The following is a 19,434-nucleotide window of genomic DNA, read 5'->3' as shown; positions in this document are numbered from 1 at the left end:
TTAATCAGAAACGGGAAGGAGGAAGGAGGCTGATGTAGCAGCATAGAGTGATATGTGATCTATTATTTTATTGCTCCTCAGTGGCCAGAATAACTGGCTCCAGCTGGATCGTAAAGTGCTTGATCATGCTTTCTCCAAAACGTCGGGGCCACTGGAAATCAAGTTTCTTGTGAGGTGAGTGTTATTACTCTCAGAGCTTGCCAAATGTGAACCAATTGGATGCTTAGGCAAAAAGGATGTTCGTCAAAAAACTCTGAGCACAGTAGCGTAGAGACTGCATGATGAAATCAGGTTCACCTTCAGAGTAGATTGCGGAGACGTGAGCCACATGGCGGGCTGCAGACTTATTTCTGTCCTTTGAACTTTAGAATAGCCCAACTCAAACTATGGTTTTAAAAAATTTTTTTTCCACATATAGAAGTTTGAAAAGTGTAGTGGAAGAATCAGCAGGACTCCCCAAAGTTTGTTCTCCCCAAAAATCTGGCTTTTTTTGCTACAAGAGTAAGAAAAATAAAAAAAGACAGCAACAAAAAACTAACACTGCACACCACCCTGAACACGGCATTCCTATTTTGGAAACGGGCAGTGGCAGCACTTTGACTTGGTGTTGAACTGAGAAAAAAGAGAATTGAGCAACAACTTAAAAAAATTTAGTTAATGTAATTGAATTAAGTTTGACAAAATACACATATGGGTGGACATATGAGTAAATAACTATATCAATTTTGAAATTTATGAAAGTCTCTCATACTTTTTTTAAATGATCAAAAATATATGAATCCCTTCATAGATCAACACCCCAAACTGACCCATTTTCTCATTTGTAGTACAAGTGCCTGAAACAAGGTAGTGCTCCTTTGAGATCAGTAACATCAATCAACCAGCAGGTGGCGGTGATGTAGCACAATGAATGTCTTCCTGTTCGATTTCCAAACAATGCGCTAGATTTAAACAAGATGATCTGTGGATCAGCACTTGCATATAGATGAAAACTGAGCTTCTATTTATAAATTTTTTTTGTTGTTTTTTCTGATTAAATTTATTTATTTTTTTTTATCTTTGCAGGTTTTATGTTGAGAAGATCACCCTGTTGAAAGAGAACACGACTGTGGAGCTTTTCTTCTTAAACGCTAAATCTTTAGTGTTTAATGTAAGTGATTTAAAGCAATGTGATATGTATCTGTTATGTTTGTTTAATGTGGAATGTTTTTTAATTAAATGTCATTGTGCTAATAATCTTTTTGGCTGGGTGCCCTGTGAAATTAGTGAACATTTGTTATTCATAAGAATGCCTATGGGTTTATTAACTAGCAGTGGCATTAAGCAAAAAACTATAGAAAAAATGTTGCACAACACAAACTCAAGAAAAATTTACCCCACAAACTTCAACCCAACTGATGAATTTGTGCTCTCGGGGCAGAAGACCCTTGGAAAGTGAAATTACCTAATTATTTCGAACATAATAGAAGTATAAAATCACACACATGAACTAAATGCAAAAGATACATATTTTTGTACCACAATTATCTTAACATGCTCAAAAAGGAGTAGGAAGAAGTAAGAAACTTATGAGCTCCTACCAAATAAACTCGTACAATATTTCAAGATTGACTTTCATTATTAAATAATTAAGCATTTGTCTCAGGAATCGCTCTTTAAAAAGTGTTTCTAAAGTTTCTCAAAATTACTAAATACTACATGCTTTCTTGTTGCAATTGGGTGTTGCATTTAAGGTTCGAGAGATTTTATAGCGGTTTGCTTTTTCAAAGTAAAGTAGAAAGTAAAGATTACGCTCTAAAGTCTGAAAGGTGCAACAATATTAAACTTTAGAAAGTTATGAGGAAACTCAAGTAAACGTTTCTGGTGTGGGTTGTCGATAATTAATCCTTAGTGAGTGGAAATAAACGTTTTACGAGATGCACGTGAAGGCAGCATGAGATCAAACGTTGCCGGGTGTGCAGTTTTTTTCGCGGGGAGAGCTGACTGGTCACCATGGGAGACGGAGACTGTTGAACCTGCTTAGGGACCGTACCACTTTACCGAGGGGGTTTTAACTTTGAGCAGAACCTTAAACTAGTCCGTCTGTCCCGTATTGTGGATTTTCTTTTTTATTTGTAATTCCAAGATAACTCAGAAGAAGAGAATAGACAGTTAAAACCTCTTCATAGCCGCATGAAACACCGAAATGTTCCTGCCGCGGTGGTTCAGTCGGTAACGGTGGGACCGAGGTACGGTCTCGAAGTATGGGACGGGAGGGTTTTCTCACGAGTCAAGTGTTTGAGACAGTCAGCGCTCTGTGTGTGTGTGTGTGTGTGTGTGTGTGTGTGTGTTTAAAAAGCTTGCTATTTTCGCCTCCTTTCCCGACAGGAAACCATTGAAGTGGAGAGCGAACATGTTTTCAAGTTAGCCGCTTTCGCATTGCAGGTAAGAGAGTTTTTTTGTCGCAGCCTCTCTTGGTTGTAATGTCACTCACCCCGTACAATGTGAAAGAGGACGGACGAAACATTTGAAAACGTTTCTCTGTTGGGGTCTGTAGTCGGTTAACTCCTCTCACGGGAGTTGGAGCTATGCCTTTAGTAAAGAAAAAATAGGAAAACACAACTTGTATAATGTATCCAGCCATTTGTGGATATTTCTGCTGGTATTTAACATTAACGTTCGAGCTTTTTACTGGTAAAATGCTGTTTAATCCTGTCTTCACTCACTGAATTATTCCCATTTTTTAAAGGAGGCCAAAGGAGATTATTCCAGGTAAGAAATTCTTATTTTCCCCTCTAATAACTTTAAATGCATTGCTTTTTACAGCCATGTTTCATTTGTATTAAGCAAAGTATGAATAAGATTTTTCTGTTTAAATAAGCATATTACCTTTAAAAAAAAGTTTCCTATGCAGCGTTGTTTTTAGTTTTAGTTTTTTTTTTAAGACTATGTGCAAACAAAAATATTGACATATGCTATTAGTCAATAGGATTACAGAGTGGAAACAAAAACCCAGCACAATTTTCAATGCGTTTGTACGTGTAGTGCACAAAGAACCAGTGTTTGGTCTGCGCTCTGTAATATCAGTAATAGCTATCTGTTAATGTACAACCTTAGTGGCTCAGATTTCATTGTAGAAGCTGCGCTCAGTTAATAATTGCCTTAATTTTGACTTGTGACATTGAGCCTTATCCCTTGTTGGCTCTCTGCCATCTATTTGTGGTCTACACACTATGTTCACAGTGGCTTATGAAAGTATTCACTCTCCTTGAAGTGTCTATTCATTGTAAAAATTTACAGCATTTACAACCCCAAACCAGTGTATTTTAATGTGATTTTTAAGGGATCAGTCAATGCAATGCAGTGCGTTGCTATAAAGTGGAAGACAATTGGATCAAATGTATAATTTTAACAGGGCCTTCTTAAAAGCATCGTTTGGTGACGTACTGAGTGTAGCCTGCATATAGTTGTAGAAAACCAACCAGCTCCAGGGTGAAACATTTAGTGGCAGCATCATGCTGTGGGGATTCTTTTATTTTGTACTGACAGGATGTCTGGTCAGGGTTCATGGGAAGCTTGTTAGAGCTTGATCAAGGGCCATTTTGGAAAAACCCAGTTAGATTGTGTGTGGTTTATATTTGTTTTATGTGGTGTTTTTTTTTTTAATCCTTTTTTAGTTTTTGTATATTTAAAATATCTTCCAATTCCAGGTTACAAAATTAAACTTTATTGATCTATGAGATGGTGAATTTGTAGTATAATGTGATTGTGGTTATTTCACTTGAAAATGGTAATATCAAAAGCAATATTAACGTTTATTGTAATAATTTCAAGGACAATTTATTGTCTAATAAAATTTGTTATCATTACTGGCCTAGTTGCCGTGTTCAAATTTGTATTTAAGAAAAAAAAATTCCTTTGATGTCACATTTATTGAATACTACTTTGCCTTAGTCAAACTTTTGAAATTTGTTGTTTAAAATGACAAAACGTGAAAGGGCGAATGAACAAAAATTTACATTTCTAGATGTTTTGATAGGGTAAAAAACCCATAAAATCTGCAGCTGTGAAACCAAAACCTGCGTGTACATTTTGTTTCCTCAGGGATCACATGAGCTATAAAAGCACATCCCACCTTCAACATGTGGAGTCCAATGAATTGATTTCAACACGTTGCGGTTGCACAGCCTCTTACTAAACGCCATACTCAGTTTAGGAGACACGTGTCTGGATAAAAAGGACGATGTGTGCATGATTTGGTCGATGACATTGGTGTTAGGTATGAAACCTCCACTGCCTGTTCAGTAGTGGTAATGTTTTCACAGTTGACCTGCTGATAACGTTTGGTGGTGGTTGTTTTTTTCTTTTTCTTTTGCCAATCATTGAAGTGAAGGGCATTATCTGGCATTGGTAAACAGTGATCAGGCTGATCAGCCGAACCGGTGTTGTCTCTCTGCCTCAGAAGGTTTCTGTATTCATTATGCAAACACAAGCATTTGTCCATGGTAAGGAATGCTGTGCATGTAGCTGCGAGTGACGAAATGTGCAAAAGTGAAAATGCAGTTTGTCCTCTTGTTACACCATCGCCTTTTGTTCTCCTGCAAAGAGGAAAAAACTTGGCAGCATCTGCTTGTGCTCATTAAACAAGCACAACTGAGCTGGTGAGTAGTTAGTACGCATCCCTGTAGTGTGTTCACTCAGAGTTTTTTTTTTTCTTTAAAAGTAAACTCCTCAGCTCCAAAGGTTCATCCTGTAACGGCTGAACTTTCACTTCATGTGGGAGTCGGGATGGGCCACACTTTGTCCCGACTCTGAAAACACAATAAGCCATGAGACGCCAAGAGTTCTGGTAAAATTCATTAGGGCGAGGTTCCATCCAGACCAAAGCTGCCGTTGTCGGCTTTTTAATGTTGTTCTTTGCATGAAATTATTTAAGTTTTAGACTTAACACAAATCACCACATTCCTCTGAAAGAGATGGGGAAAGTTAATATGGTTTTCAATAGTGTTCCATCCCCCTTAATCTCTGTGAAGTCTGCAACTTTAACTACACAAAGAGCCTTTTCTGCCATCAGTCCAGCCAAATAAAACAGCTGCAAATGTTAATGTTTTGGAAAAAAAACCTCAACCTTCATTTCTAATCAGTAGAAAATTTGTTGTAATTTTTATTTCTAGTTTTAGGTTCTAAAAATGTAAAACCTTTCCAAAAAGAGTATGGATACACTTGTTTCTATTTGAAAATTGATATAGTCGTAACAAAAGCGTAGCGCTAGTTTCTTATAAAGATGGAAGGTTCTCATGTCTTCTTCTGAGGTTTTTGTGTCGTTTCCTTCAGTAGTTCTTGGTGCAGCGCCACCACAGGCTGAAGGGGGAACAACTTTTTCAATCAGTTTGGATTGTTTGATATAGCAGCAGCTGAAAATGTAGTAAATGTTGTAGTTTTGGTTCCCAATCAAACCAAGCGTACTGGACTATCTGGTTTGAAAACATCCACAGGGTCTGTCTGTCTGTCGTGGAAGTTCAATGCAAACAGCCCATGAAAAAACTGGAAAAAGTAAACGTACATTTGTTGATATTGATATATTTAAAAATATTAGTTATTTATCAAGGGCTGCACAGTGGTGCAGTTGGTAGAGCTGTTCCCTTGCACCAAGAAGGTCCTGGGTTCGATTCCCGCCCCGGGGTCTTTCTGCATGGAGTTTGCATGTTCTCCCTGTGCATGGTGGGTTCTCTCCGGGTTCTCCGGCTTCCTCCCACAGTCCAAAAACATGACTGTCAGGTTAATTGGGCTCTCTAAATTCTCCCTAGGTGTGAGTGTGTGTGTGTGTCTTGTGTGTCTGTGTTGCTCTGCGACAGACTGGCGACCTGTCCAGGGTGAACCCGCCTCTCACCTGGAACGTTAGCTGGAGATCGGAACCAGCAACCCTCCCGACCCCATTAGGGACAAAGGGTGATTAGAAAATGGATGGATGGATAGTTATTTATCAGTTTTAGGTAAAGTTTTAAAGAGCCTTTGTGGAAGGTCCAAAGAGTCACAGATTGTAGATCAAAACCTATTGATGTTAGACTTTCACTTACAGTGAAAGGCAGGTCTTCAAAGTGTTGATTCAGTAGTGCTGAATACAGTCAAACTCCACAATTTTCAGACTTTTGTTTGTAAAAGCTTTGAAAGCCATCATTTTCATTTTCTTGCAATTCACAATTACGTGCTACTTTGGTGTGGCCTGTTAGATAAAGGCCCAATAAAATCCTGACTGAGCTACATCAGGATTGTTGCAATACTTTGTTGCACAAAAGTCCTAGATTAGAATCTTGGCCTCAGGTTTTTATGCAACAAGTTAGCAGATAAAGGATGAATGGATGATTTGTATTATAATATACCTGCACACATTGTTGGACAATAAATCTGCAGCAGTATACCAATCAATATAATATCAATAGAAAATTTGTTTGAATATTCAATAATTTCACTGAACTCCTATCCAGAACCACACAGCATTCTGGGGGATGTAGGCTGAAGAAAGGCTTTAGACACTGAACTTCTCAGCAATGTGGGTAGCATCAACTAACTCACTCGCTCTTTGGTTACCTAGCAACAACCTGTTGAGTAAATTGCAAAGCTGCAGTTTCAGGTTTTGCCAAAGTGCATCATAACTGCTTAAATATAAAAAACATCAGATATTTAAAACAAAATAATAATCACCAATAATTATCGATATCAACTGACATGAAACGCTTACATTCAGATATGTTTTTCAGACATAAGGTAATGGTTTCTACCAAATAATCTCTTATTTTCCTTTTAAAAAAACTTTGACTAGGTCAAAATAATGTTTTTTCTTGGATCCTCTTACTTCAGGAAACAACACTGTCCTGTGGAAGTGTTTTTCGCTCTCGTCAGCTATCCTCTTTTATCCCGACTTCTTGTGAAAACAGACCCAGTGAATTCCCCGTGAATCATCTAGTCTAAATACGACTCCCCTACCCCATATCCACGGCGGCTCCTACAGCAGGAGATTAGCTGTGGAGGAGTCGGGGAGGTCTCCTTTGCCTTAAGAAGGATGAGCCAGACCCGCTGTCCAATTGCAGACAAGTTGGCGTCGAGGGTCCCGACTGTAGTCGTGTTGTTGTTGTGGTGCGGCCCAACACCCCCCACTCCCCACTCTCCTCCCTGCTGTGGGGCTGAATTAATGCACCGCCAGGTTGCTCATTGTTCTTTATCTGCATTGTCTTCCGGTGCTTTACTTATTTACACTTTACTGCTATTGGTTTCACCACCTGCCGCTGTAATCCACAGCTGAGTGCAACATGCTGCAGTCCCTTCCGTGGGGGTTGCTTTAAGGGATCGGGGAAATTGTAGGAAAACACAGGACTGATTGATGCCTTTAATTACGCCTTAAGAGGAACCAGGGAATTTTTTTTCTTATTCATGTATAATTGTACTCACTCTCAAGTATAGGCTTCAGAAGTTTGTTTGTTGTTTGTCTACACACATAAGTGTGTGTGCGTGTGTGTGTTTATACATATATATATATATATGTGTGTGTTTATACATATATATATATATATGTGTGTGTGTATATATGTGTGTGTATATATATGTATATATATATATATGTGTGTGTATATATGTGTGTGTATATATGCGTATATATATGTGTGTGTGTGTATATATGTGCATATATATGTGTATATATATATATATATATATATATACATATATATGCGTGTGTATGAAATTATCTTCAGTAATTACAAATTTCCCACACATGCTCTGGCATTCCACCCAGTTCTTGTCCACAGTTCTATTTGCAGGTGTGGCCTGTAATTAGTGGCTCATTCACATCAACCAGCTCTCTCATTGTGCTCCCTCTGGAGTCCCTCCTGCTCCCCCCCACCAAGTCTCTGCCCTGTGAAAGAGCTGACACATGAGCATTATCTCTCCCACCCTGGGCAGACTGCGCTGCACTGGGCCGGGCCGGGCCCCGCCGCACCGAGCGTAGCAATTGCCCCCATGCTGCTGGAAGATAACAGACGTAGTAATGAATTCCAGACTGCTGACACGGCAAACTCGGCTGTGGAGTAGATCACCCCAACAACGCCGGGGCCAGAGCACCCCGTAAAAAACGCACGCCATCAAAGAGGCAGCCAAGTGCTGTGGCAGCATACTCAGCCAACCAAGGAGAGGGAGCCACAGGGGAAAGTGGCCTCAAGACTGCTTTTTGTTTAGTAAGCTGGTTCACATAACTGGATCGTTATATCTCTGGTCGACCATGTTGGAGGTGATGCTAAATTACATCAATGAGAGATCAATTGAGGCTCATAACGTTAGCTTCAGGTCATTCACCTTTTATAAAAAAACAAACAAACACTGGCTTGTTTTTCATGGTGGTCTGAGGAGGCAGCATGCGGTTAGGGTGGGTGGGAAAGAGTTTGACTCGGTTGGAAGTTATGCCACTTCACAGTTTCCTCTTAGTAAGGTTATGAATGTACAATTTTATCATGATGCACATTTTGTGCCATTTATGATAAAAACAACAATAAAATCTAAACAAAATTCTAGACGGTCACCTCTAGGGGTGAGTAAAAATTAGAGATGCTCAGATCCCTTGATGATATTTGTAAATTGAAAATAAAATATTCTATTGTTTGTGCTCTGAGCAAGAGATCTAAACATATTTTACATATATAGAATTCCTAACTTTACTTTCCGAACCATTTGTTGTGGTTAATTTTTATTTATTTGACCAACATGTACAATGGTTTATTTAACATTGGCTGTTATACTCCTAATTGCAGTAGGAGTATAATGTAATCAGGAGTTCAGTCAGAATCCATCCAATTAAAGTTGTGTTGTTTGTACATTTTTGTCCAAGCTTGTGAGGCTATTGGTATAAGTAACCATGCTGTACTGGTACAGAGTTTTCAAAACATTTTAAATTCAGTACATTTGTCTGTTTATAAAAAACAAAAACATTTTAAGTTAATTCAAGGCAGTTACCTCAGATATCTGTATAGGTATCGGAAGTGAAAAAAAGTGGATCGGTGCATTCCTAGTGAAAATATCAATTCATCAATGCGTTGCAATGAAATTTTTTTTTTTTCCAATTCAATATCAATTTGGGTGAACCTCTGAATCTCGCCATATCGTCACTGTGTCACATATGAAACACCTGGATACAAAGTTATGAAGAATTTAAAGGAATACAGAACCAAATCTAATTGTGACCCAAAGAACTGAAATTGAATTGTGAGGTCGGTAACAATACCCAGCCCTACTCTACAGGGATTTAAATCTATCATTGGGTTACGTCACAGCTGTGGTGCTCATGAGCAACGCACAATAATTGCACTCCATCATATTTTGAAACATAAACACAGCATTAATTGATGCTGAATAAACTGTGAAAATAGTCATACAACTAGTTTTCCTTTTATTGTAACAGGAACTCATTCTTATCATAATGGTTTTGTCTCTTTGGAGGGCTCAACAGCCCATAAATCTTAGTGTATTCCACTGAAATACTGTAAACAACTGATTTTTTTTTCTTGGTTTTGTTTTGGTGTAATTTTAATTTTAAGAAGAAACAAAACATGGTTCACAATATTTATTATGACACAAGGAATACAAATCAGGTTACTTTCTTCCTGTAGAAGTGTTGGTGTTTTGTTCTTGTTTTAGACCAGGGACGTCCAAACTGCAGTCAGGGGCCAATTTGGTCCCCGGAAACCCTTTGGTTGATTCAACCACCAGCGCCGGTGGTTGAATCAACCAAATTTGTGTTAATTTATTAAACCTGACTAATAAATTGTTTTGTATGCTTAGCTTATTGTAGAGGATTAAAAACACTAATTTATAATTTCTTGTTTTGTTTTTTTGGTGATGTTTTAAGCCTTCTACATCTCTCATTAAAAATACTTGTTTATGGGTGCAGCTGGGGGCTGCACAGTGGCGCAGTTGGTAGCACTGTTGCCTTGCAGCAAGAAGGTCCTGGGTTCGATTCCCGGGATCTTTCTGCATGGAGTTTGCATGTTCTCCCTGTGCATGGTGGGTTCTCTCCAGGTTCTCCGGCTTCCTCCCACAGTCCAAAAACATGACTGTCAGGTTAATTGGTTTCTCTAAATTCTCCCTAGGTGTGAGTGTGTGTGTGAGTGTGTTGTTTGTCTTGTATGTCTTTGTGTTGCCCTGCGACAGACTGGCGACCTGTCCAGGATGACCCTGCCTCTCGCCCGGAACGTAGCTGGAGAGGAACCAGCAACCCTCCCGACCCCATCAGGGAAGAAGGGTGATTAGAAAATGGATGGGTGGATGGGTGCAGCTGGATAAATGCAGCTCTAGTTTAAAGCACTTTGAGTGGTTGATTTGACTAGAAAAAATAAATTCAGAACATTTACCATTTAGGTTGTACCACGTCCTCGATGATTAGCTCAGTTTATTAGCAAAAACCGTAACTTTGAGGATTTCTAGGTGTCAGTACCTGCACCTATTGTAGCCGTCATTAGTAATGGCTCTCTAGCAGAGCAGAAAGCGAATTAATAAAGTTTAGTCATAAAATTTTTATGATCTCTTAAATGCTTTTTGACGGCACATAAGATCAACAAGAAGAGTATTACTGTGGAGAGCCTGCAGGCTTAAAAACCGCTTCTCTCCATGTCCTTTGAAAGGCTCCTGATGAGTTAAAGCCTTTGCATGAGCCTTTGTAAATGAAGTCTGGCAAGACATGAGTAAGAGTCAAGTTTTGCCTTGGCAGCCAGTGCTTCTCTTTATACATTATAAAAAACAAAATCCTGTCTATCCACCTGCCCACAAAGGTTCACAAGTAAGAGTTATTGCTGCCGTGCCTTAAGATAGCAAATCAAAGCCCTCGGAAAGTGGAACATGTGGAGAAAAGGTCTAGTTTTTGGACTCTGTTTGAGCTCTTTTGTGTAAAAGTTTACCTTTTGCTGTCCACATGTGCATGTCAGGCTCTTATTTTAGGATCATAAAAGGATGTGAAGTGCCTTTGACAGTAAAGGAAAACCTCCTGTAAAGACTTAACGCTTGTTGGCAGGCCTAGATCAGTTGAGCTGCAGTTTTTATAGTTGTGTTAATGGGATTCTTCCTGCAAGTGAGGATATAGAATAATATAATGTGAAAAAAGATTTGGTATAACATACAGGAATGGTGAAATTTCTGTATATTTTTTCCCAGTGCTGAGACTACAGCATCGGACCTGAAGCAGCTACCAGTTCTCCCCACCAGAGTACTGAGGGAGCATCCATCGCTTAACTACTGGTAAGATACCTGATCACAATTTCCCTTTAACAGCTACAATAAGCAGCATTCAGAATCCATTTCTAGCCTTCCTGAATGAGTGGTTTAGAGCTGCAGTTAACAATTATTTTAGTAATCGATTATTCTGACGATTTATTGAGTAATCAGACAAAAAAAAAAAACTGGCACATTCTGCAGATTTTTCATTTGACTGCTTAAACCTGTTTGGTACAATATTAAAAGTACATGTTTTCATCTTAAATCCAAAATGCATATATTTTTTGTACAGTTTTGGCTTAATTTCTGCTCTGAGATTGTTCTTTTAGCAGGTTGACATGTTTTAGAGTCTGATTGTTTGATTACTAAATTAGTTGCTGATTGTTTTCATAATCAATTCATCCCGATTAATCTGATTAATTGTTTCAGCCCTGCTGTGGTTGCTAATTATTTATGCTATGGTCTTACTTTGAGTTTGAGAGAGCATGTCCTATTGAGGATTATGGTCTTAGTAATGGGCTCCATGTGTTTTCCTGAAACAATTTAGATACTCACCTTCTCTGTTAAAGCTCCAAAAGGCTGCTGTGTCAGCCTAAAAGCACAGCTGTTTTCATATTTAATAATACAGTTTCCCTCTTAGCTTCTTGCACCTTAACAGCCACACAGAAACTCAAACTTGCTAGCTTAGAGTTTGGTTAACTAGCTTGCAACATTCAAGCTGAAGGGTTGTTGTTGTCGGGGCTCATTCAGCTTTGAAGTGTTCAGGCATGTTGATTGGAAAAAGGTCTCACTTCTGAGTTATTGCCTGGCAGTCACTGGGCAGGGCTGATCCGAGAGCTTCCAAGCCTGCGACCGAAACTGCAGATAACAACAATTGTCTCTTCAACACGATGACCTGGACTGCACCACATTCAGCAGCTGCCACCTTTTGGACCAGTCACCTTGGTTATATTTGAAGTGATTGGCAGTGCACAACTACAAACAATACATGAGCCTGAAATTACGTAACTCAGCAGAAGTACAGCACTTCCCTCATCACTCGTATTTATTATAAATACATTATACATCGCTCACAGCTGATACTTTATCTCTCCACTCAGGAGGAGGAACTGTAATAAAATATCTTAAAGTAGATTATTTGGAATAATCAATTAATTTGGAATAGTCAGCTGATTAGGACAAACTGAGTAAAATATGTTTAGAAATGCTTTTTGCTGTGTATTCTTAGGGCTTTATCTTGTAAGAAAATTATGAAATTGTAATTTTACTGTAAAAGTGTCATAATATATTGCTGCCATATTGCCTGCCTTTGTGTTTGATACGACAGACAAAAAGCAACCCTGGTGATAATCATCTTTATCCAAATACTAAACTGCTAGTATCTCATAGGCTATTAGCTTTAATAGAGATAAATTGTAGTGCAAGTTTATTTAATACATTTTTTGTTTGCTTCAGATAAAAAAATTAAATCATCTATTTTTTCTATTGAAATTGAGTTGCACTGTCTTCTGCAGAGAAACCTATGGGTTACTCACGACAGAAAGTTGAATTGGCAACCTCAAAATGTGACAGGGTGAAAAGCAACTGATTTGTTTCAGAGCAGCCCTGTCAACTCTGAGTTCATGCGGTGCCACGGCATGTCGTTACGTAACACTTTGAAGGTCACATCAGCTTCCAGTCAGGACCGTTTGAACGTTAATGAATTGCTGGAAACAGGATTGCTGGATTGCTGCTCACTGGGTCTTTCTGGAGCCTTTATTTCATCAAGCTGTTATCAGCTGGTAAAGTTCTGCTCAGCTATGAACACATGCAGACACACACATGTGCTAAAGATGTGAGCATGTTTTCTCCAGCATGCTCACAATAAAGCATTTCTACTTTATTGTTGGTATCCATCAGATATTTGTAATGCTTACATCATGTAAGGCACAGCGCTTCGGGTTTGAAAGTGTTCCACACACCTTGATAAATGAAGCCAAAATAGTTTTCGTTGTTTTGTAAGACTTACAGTTATGCTTTGTGCCTGATCCATTTAAGAACAGTCATCTACTAATGCTGAGTTTAGGTTTGATACTTCAAGCATGTTTGCTTTGAATGCTGTAAAATGTCTGTGCACAGAGCTGATAACATTACAAAGACAAGGAGCCACAGCAGCCAACACATCTTTTAAACTGTGGATGTCATGTTGAATGGTGAAAAACACTAACTGAAATTAGTTGAAGTTGCATATTTGTTTGGCCAAACGCAATAAAAAAAAGTGCTGAAAATGCTGAATATCGTCTGTGATATTATTTTCGAGGTATTCAAAAAATATATTTGACAATATTGTCAAAAAATATTGATAATATCGGCCAAAATCAGAATCGGCTGTTCAGGCATTTTAAAGATGGATGATCGACCATGACACTGCAATCGGTCAGAAACGTTAAAAAAAATCCCTAAAGTGCCGTTTTGACCACATATCCAATGACTACAACTCAATTGATTTAAACATAAGAAATAAGCCAATAACTTAAAGGTGAAATCATTACGATGTCATCCTTTTAAATAGAAGCTTGTAGGTCAGGTACCAGTTATAAAACCCACAGAGAAGCAGGTCTCTGTGTTTACAAACCTGTTACTAGGAGGATGTTTTTGTTGTTAAACGGCTGACTACACTCTGAACTTTAATTACATTTATTCATTAGACTGGGAGCTGCTGAGAGCTGCTGGTTGTCTGAGGCACTCCTCCGACTCTCCAATCCACACCGTTGATTTGCAAGCCCTCTCGCTGATATCAAGCAGATACATCAGAGCAACATCCTCACAACATCCTCATTGGGAATGAGCGGAGACATCACCATACATCTACTTTTATCCTTATGTCTGAGAGGCTGCTCTGCGCTAATAAAAGCTGATTACAGTGAGAAGTAAATGGGAGGCATTAGCATGGTTAGTAGATGAAAGTTATCAGCAGGCCAGCGGGCTAGGCTGCATTTTCTGCATGAGCGGACTGAAAGTGCTTTGAAGACAGAGCTCTCGCATAACAGTCCCTCTGTGGCCACAATCCGTTACACTTGACGGATTATTCATTAAATGTTTTATCCTCTCATTCGCAGTGAGGAGAGAGTGATTGAACATTACAAGAAACTCAAGGGAGTGACCAGAGGACAAGCCATCGTAAAGTAAGTTTGGGAAACAAATAGAAAAGACTGTATGTGTGGTGAAGACGGACAGTGTTGCCTCTGTCTTTCTCTCCTTAGAGTCTGCATGTGCTTGCACCTCTTTAACCTCATGTCTGCACTGTGGTGGCTGCAGTTAGAAGAAGTGGCTGTCAGCGTGCCAGACTGTGTCATTAATTAGAAGGGCTGCTTCTATAGTAGGCAGCCTGCCAAGCCTTGGGAAGCATGGAAGTCCTCCATCGTGCTTTCCCTGGGACCAAATGATTTCTGTCCTTGAACTGATCAATGGACTCTCCCCTCCCTCTGTCACAACCCCCAAAGCAAATCGATCAGCTTGTCATTGTAAATGACTGCGGCCTCTCAACGGCTGGATCTTAAATCCCCGTCTGTCAGTTGCGGTACAGATATCAGGTGACAGTGATGAAGTGTAAGTAGCTAAATTTCTGTTAACCTGTTCCTCTCTCGCTGTAGATATCTGGCCCTGGTGGAATCTCTGCCCACATATGGAGTTCATTATTACCCTGTGAAGGTAACATTCATCGGTCCAAACTTTGAACAGTCTTGCAAAAGTATTCATATTAGCTTTCCATCAATCTGATATTAATATCTGCATCGGTCCAGGTAGTTAAGAAAATTCTAGATCATAGAATATCTAGATTTTTTTTTCATGTAAGTTTGCAATTTTAAAAAAGTGGTGCCCATCATCTTTCTGCCCCTGCTAATGGAAAGCATCCCCACAGCCTGATGCTACCAGCACCATGTTTTAATGTGGGGATGGTGTGTTCCCGATGAATTCCAGTTTTATCACACTGCATTTTGCATGAACCCCAAAAAGTTTAAGACTTTTTTCCATCTTCTTCTACATGTGTTTTTATACATATTTGGCAGCAAACATTTAAATGGAAAAAAAAATACTATGCCTTGTTTCTTCTGCCAGTCCTTCATAAAGACCAGATTTGCAGAGTGAACGACTCATCTGGTCTCTGTAGCTGAATCTGCAATCCTGAAACATCTGTATGAGCGTGGTTTAGTGAGTTTTAGGGAACAAAGGGATCTGCCTTTCCCCAACCAGGCCTTTTTAACTTAAGGTGTTTTAAAAAGATCAAACAGCGATGTTAAAATGTCTCTGTCAGCTTAGCAGGGTTTTTGTTTTTTTTCGGACCTCTCACGTATTTGATCTCTTTTTGTGTTACCATTTCTCTGATCTTAATTAGATAATAGGTTCGGTAATAGGCCTCCGTTTTCAGACTCCACCAATAAAGCTCGCTCTAACGATTCCTATGCTTTGTGTGTGTGTGTGTTGTTTTTCATACAGGATAAGCAAGGAATACCATGGTGGCTGGGAGTCAGCTATAAAGGCATCGGCCAGTACGATTTGCAGGATAAGTTGAAACCAAGAAAGGTAGAATCGTTCACAGCTGTTGTATTTTTCCTCATGTTTCCCAACTTTCATACCTCATTGCTTGAGCACTTTCAGTTTTTGTTTTTTTCCCTAAACCAATTTTGAAATTTGGTGTTACAGTTATTCTTTGATTTCTTTAAAAACAGACTCATTGTTGTCTACTTACAAACCACATTCAGCTCTGGACACAACAGATTCCAGCAGATAAAGGAAAAATATTTAGCATCTCTAAAACTCTACACTTGCTGCTGGAACCACCAGCATCATTACACTTTTTGTGTAAGAAGGTTAATGATTTATCAATACGCTAAACAGGCGTAATTTGTGTCTCTGGTTCCCAGGGTTGGAGGAAGAGGAAAACAGACAGAGAAAAATAGTTTAGTGAGTCACCGTGTCCTCGGTGCATTCAAGGCTGTAAAGTGTCGGAGCAAACACTGAGAGCGTCAAACCAGCACAATGATTGGGAAATAACTCAGCTGGCCAAGTTTAGAAAAGCAATGCATGAGGAAGGTCCAAATGAATAACACAGAGTTTACTATCATTTCACGTTTTAAACTGGGATTAGAATCTTATATTGATCAGAAGTAGTTGATGAAATACACCAGAAATGTGTGCGAAAGTTATTCTTTCCCTTCTTCCACAATTTTGTGTTAATTTCTCCTGAGCCGGTTTCATTAGACTGAGGGTTGCTGCTGCATGGCAGGAACCTGTTGACGTTGCAGGGTGTGCTGTTCTGCTGAAATCTGAGTCATTAATGGGCAGAGGCACAGCATGCTGCTCCTCCGTTCTCCTCCTGGACGTGTAATTATGGCGCTCCATGGGAAGCTGTAGAGCACTGGGACAGGTTTGGCCCTATGCCAGATGTAGAGGGTAGGGGGTAGGTAAGAGCTGTGGGACAGCGGTGAAAGTCTCGGGGTGCTGGAATGGTTTGGAGAAACAGACTGCTCCGTTTCTGTCTCCTCAGCTCAGTGCAGTATCGGTTAAATTAGAGTTTCCTGGCCAGCACAGATAGAGGCTTCTGTTTGACCCTAGCCGTTCCCTCTTGCCCTCTGGCCAGCCCCTCTCAGCAGGCTGCATTCATTGTTGTAATCTGTCTGTTTGGGTCTCAGAGAGAACACAATTGATCAAACAATGCAGAGCTGTTTTTTACGGTGGCCGGGGATGCTGGGATTGTCCCGTTATTACTGGTGTAAGGTCGGTTAACGGTTCACATTGTCCTGTTTTTAGTTGCATAGAAAGTAGCATTGTGCTACAATTTACATCAAAATCAGGTGAGAATGCTTAAAAAAAATCCACATCTGGTGGGATCAGATTGTGTGCATTGAATCTTGATTTCAATTCATCATTTAGAATGGGGACTAATTATTTTGCTTTTCCAATGTTGGTCTTTTTCGTCTCCGCCTGGAGGAGACGAAGCTCCTGCTTTGGGAGCCAATGAGTGAAATACATTTTCTATAATCATAGTTTTATGTTGCTATGTAACTCCAATAAATCATGTTCACCAGCAGGGAGTCCCTTCCTGTTCTGTGGGAATGATCAGAAGTCTGATGAAGCCTGATCATCAGACTTTATCAGGTGAAGTCTGGGTTTTCTTAAAGCTACACCTTTACTGATATGAACATCCTGTTTACGAAGCCTGCGCGTCTAAAACAGGAAACTAGACAGAGTTAGAAGGGAGCTTGTGCTTTTGTGAGAAAGTAAAGAGTTGTAGAGAGTCTGACTCTTGACAAAAATGTGAGTAATGAAGGGAAAATGTTCTCTGATGTTTGGCTGATTTATCTGACGGTTTCCCTCTTGCCGTCAGGATTTCACAACTCTTTGTCGTGTGTCATTCTCTGGAAATGTACAGTGTTGCCGTCGAGCAGGAGCTGGTATGTGACGCGCTATGCGACGGGTGGGGCCGGTCCTGCTCTTCACAAACAAGATCCAAAACGACCTTTGACACATTTTGCATGTTTGATCAGTTTCTTAAATCAAACATCTATATCTGATTTTTCTTTGGTAGACTAGGGGGGGGGGGGGTCTTTGGTTTGTTGGGTGTGAGCTGGATGTGAACAGACTGATCCCATCTAAAACCACAGGCATTCCTGGCAAACAGCCACACTTCTTTAATTACACGTTTGGCAATTACAAGAGAAACGTAATCAGAGCAGGAAGATGTATTTTGTTTGCTCTTGTCTTGTGCTTTTGGGTTTATGGATGTTATTTATGCAGAAGTGACGCTGAGTCACGGAGTGACCTGTTGGACTCTTTCCAACTTTTCCAACATCTTGTCACTGAAGAGTTTGAGGTGTGTCTCATCGCTGACACGTCGCAACACCAGCTTTTCTCTTCACAGCCGCCGGAGCTCATTAGTTTCACAGGAGTGGAGTTTCTCTAATGATATGCTGATCCACTCAAGTGTTTATTGTTCTACTATCTGTTGGTATTATGTAAATGATTCAGAGTGGTAGTAAGCGGGATGTGTGAATTGGTGTGAGGTTCCCTTACAATGAGGCGCATCCTGCTGCCTGGTTCCTGTGATTCATTACGTTAGATTATTATTATTATTATTATTATTATTATTTCAACAGTAGTTAACAGAGAAATGCAGCTTTGGTTTTAACATAATGTGGGATGATCCATAATGCTGTGAAACTATATATAAATCCAGCTCCTATATCCAAAGCAGGGGGATCTAGTCTAATGTTAGGCTGATGCTCAGTCAGCACCAACCTAACATTCTGCTGGTTGGTGAATGGTTGTGCTGTGCAGTGCTACAGGAAGCCTCTGTTATTGAAGATTAGCCCAATGGTGTCCAATCTTTTTGCACTGGGAACCAAGATTGGCAAATTTAAAACACGGGCAGCCACAAAATTAATTCAATTAAAAGTGCAAAATAAAAAAACTTTTTTCTTTTCTTTAGTTCTACGTGCTCAAGAGAAAAACTATTTCTTAATTAAATTGGCATATCATTATAGACCCAAAACATACAAAGGGCTTCAGACTGTTTTATTTTATTAAAAGAAAAAGACCATTTCCACATTTTTGAGGTCATCAGCTGTTTTCTGCTTTGTTTACTAAAGTTTAACTATTCTAGACTTTCAGTCATAATAGTCTAAAAATCCTTTAAAAAATCATTTTAAGGGTGACAAATGGCCCCTGGACTAGACTATAGTAACAAGTGTCTTCATAAAGTATTCAAACTTGTTCACATAAAATCAACCCCAAACGAGTTGATTTTATTGAACTTCTATGTGACGTGTCACCATTTTAACACAGGAATATGCCTTGAACCGGGCCGGTCCGCTGTGTTTAGTGAACCTCCATCTCAGTCCCAACTCCTTTGCATGGGCTCACAGAATTGCTCTGTAGTTGGTAAGCAAGCCCAAAATATCGGCATCAGCATCCGTATCGGCTGATGTTAGTCATTTTATAACATGCAAAGTGGGGGTGGTCATTTATTCATTGTGAAAAATTGTTTTTCATAAGAGTTTGTTTAATATCGCCTTGATAAATTTAAAGTAAGATTGTAAAAAAAAAAAAACGAGCAGCAAACCTGAAGGTATTATCAGGGTTTAAAATTTTATTTTAACTCTTTTCTTACCTGTTTCACAATAAATATCAGTAAACTTGAAGATATGATTAAATGCCTTTCTTGAA

At 39.4% G+C, this 19,434-nt stretch overlaps 1 protein-coding gene across 5 annotated transcripts in view; it reads left to right on the top strand.

Annotated features, from left to right (window-relative positions):
* frmd4ba (FERM domain containing 4Ba) overlaps positions 1 to 19,434 on the top strand; it is a 55,548-nt gene that overhangs the window by 24,226 nt on the left and 11,888 nt on the right. For all 5 annotated transcript variants that reach the window (XM_044121560.1, XM_044121561.1, XM_044121562.1 and 2 more), the window contains exons 4-11: positions 82 to 174; positions 1,066 to 1,150; positions 2,368 to 2,424; positions 2,729 to 2,751; positions 11,170 to 11,253; positions 14,328 to 14,393; positions 14,862 to 14,919; positions 15,706 to 15,792. In XM_044121560.1, the coding sequence (XP_043977495.1) occupies positions 82 to 174; positions 1,066 to 1,150; positions 2,368 to 2,424; positions 2,729 to 2,751; positions 11,170 to 11,253; positions 14,328 to 14,393; positions 14,862 to 14,919; positions 15,706 to 15,792 (553 nt within the window). The remainder of the gene's footprint in view (positions 1 to 81; positions 175 to 1,065; positions 1,151 to 2,367; positions 2,425 to 2,728; positions 2,752 to 11,169; positions 11,254 to 14,327; positions 14,394 to 14,861; positions 14,920 to 15,705; positions 15,793 to 19,434) is intronic.

Source organism: Gambusia affinis, linkage group LG07, assembly GCF_019740435.1.
Source record: "Gambusia affinis linkage group LG07, SWU_Gaff_1.0, whole genome shotgun sequence".
Classification (NCBI taxonomy): domain Eukaryota; kingdom Metazoa; phylum Chordata; class Actinopteri; order Cyprinodontiformes; family Poeciliidae; genus Gambusia; species Gambusia affinis.
This window is presented reverse-complemented; position numbering and strand designations above follow the sequence as displayed.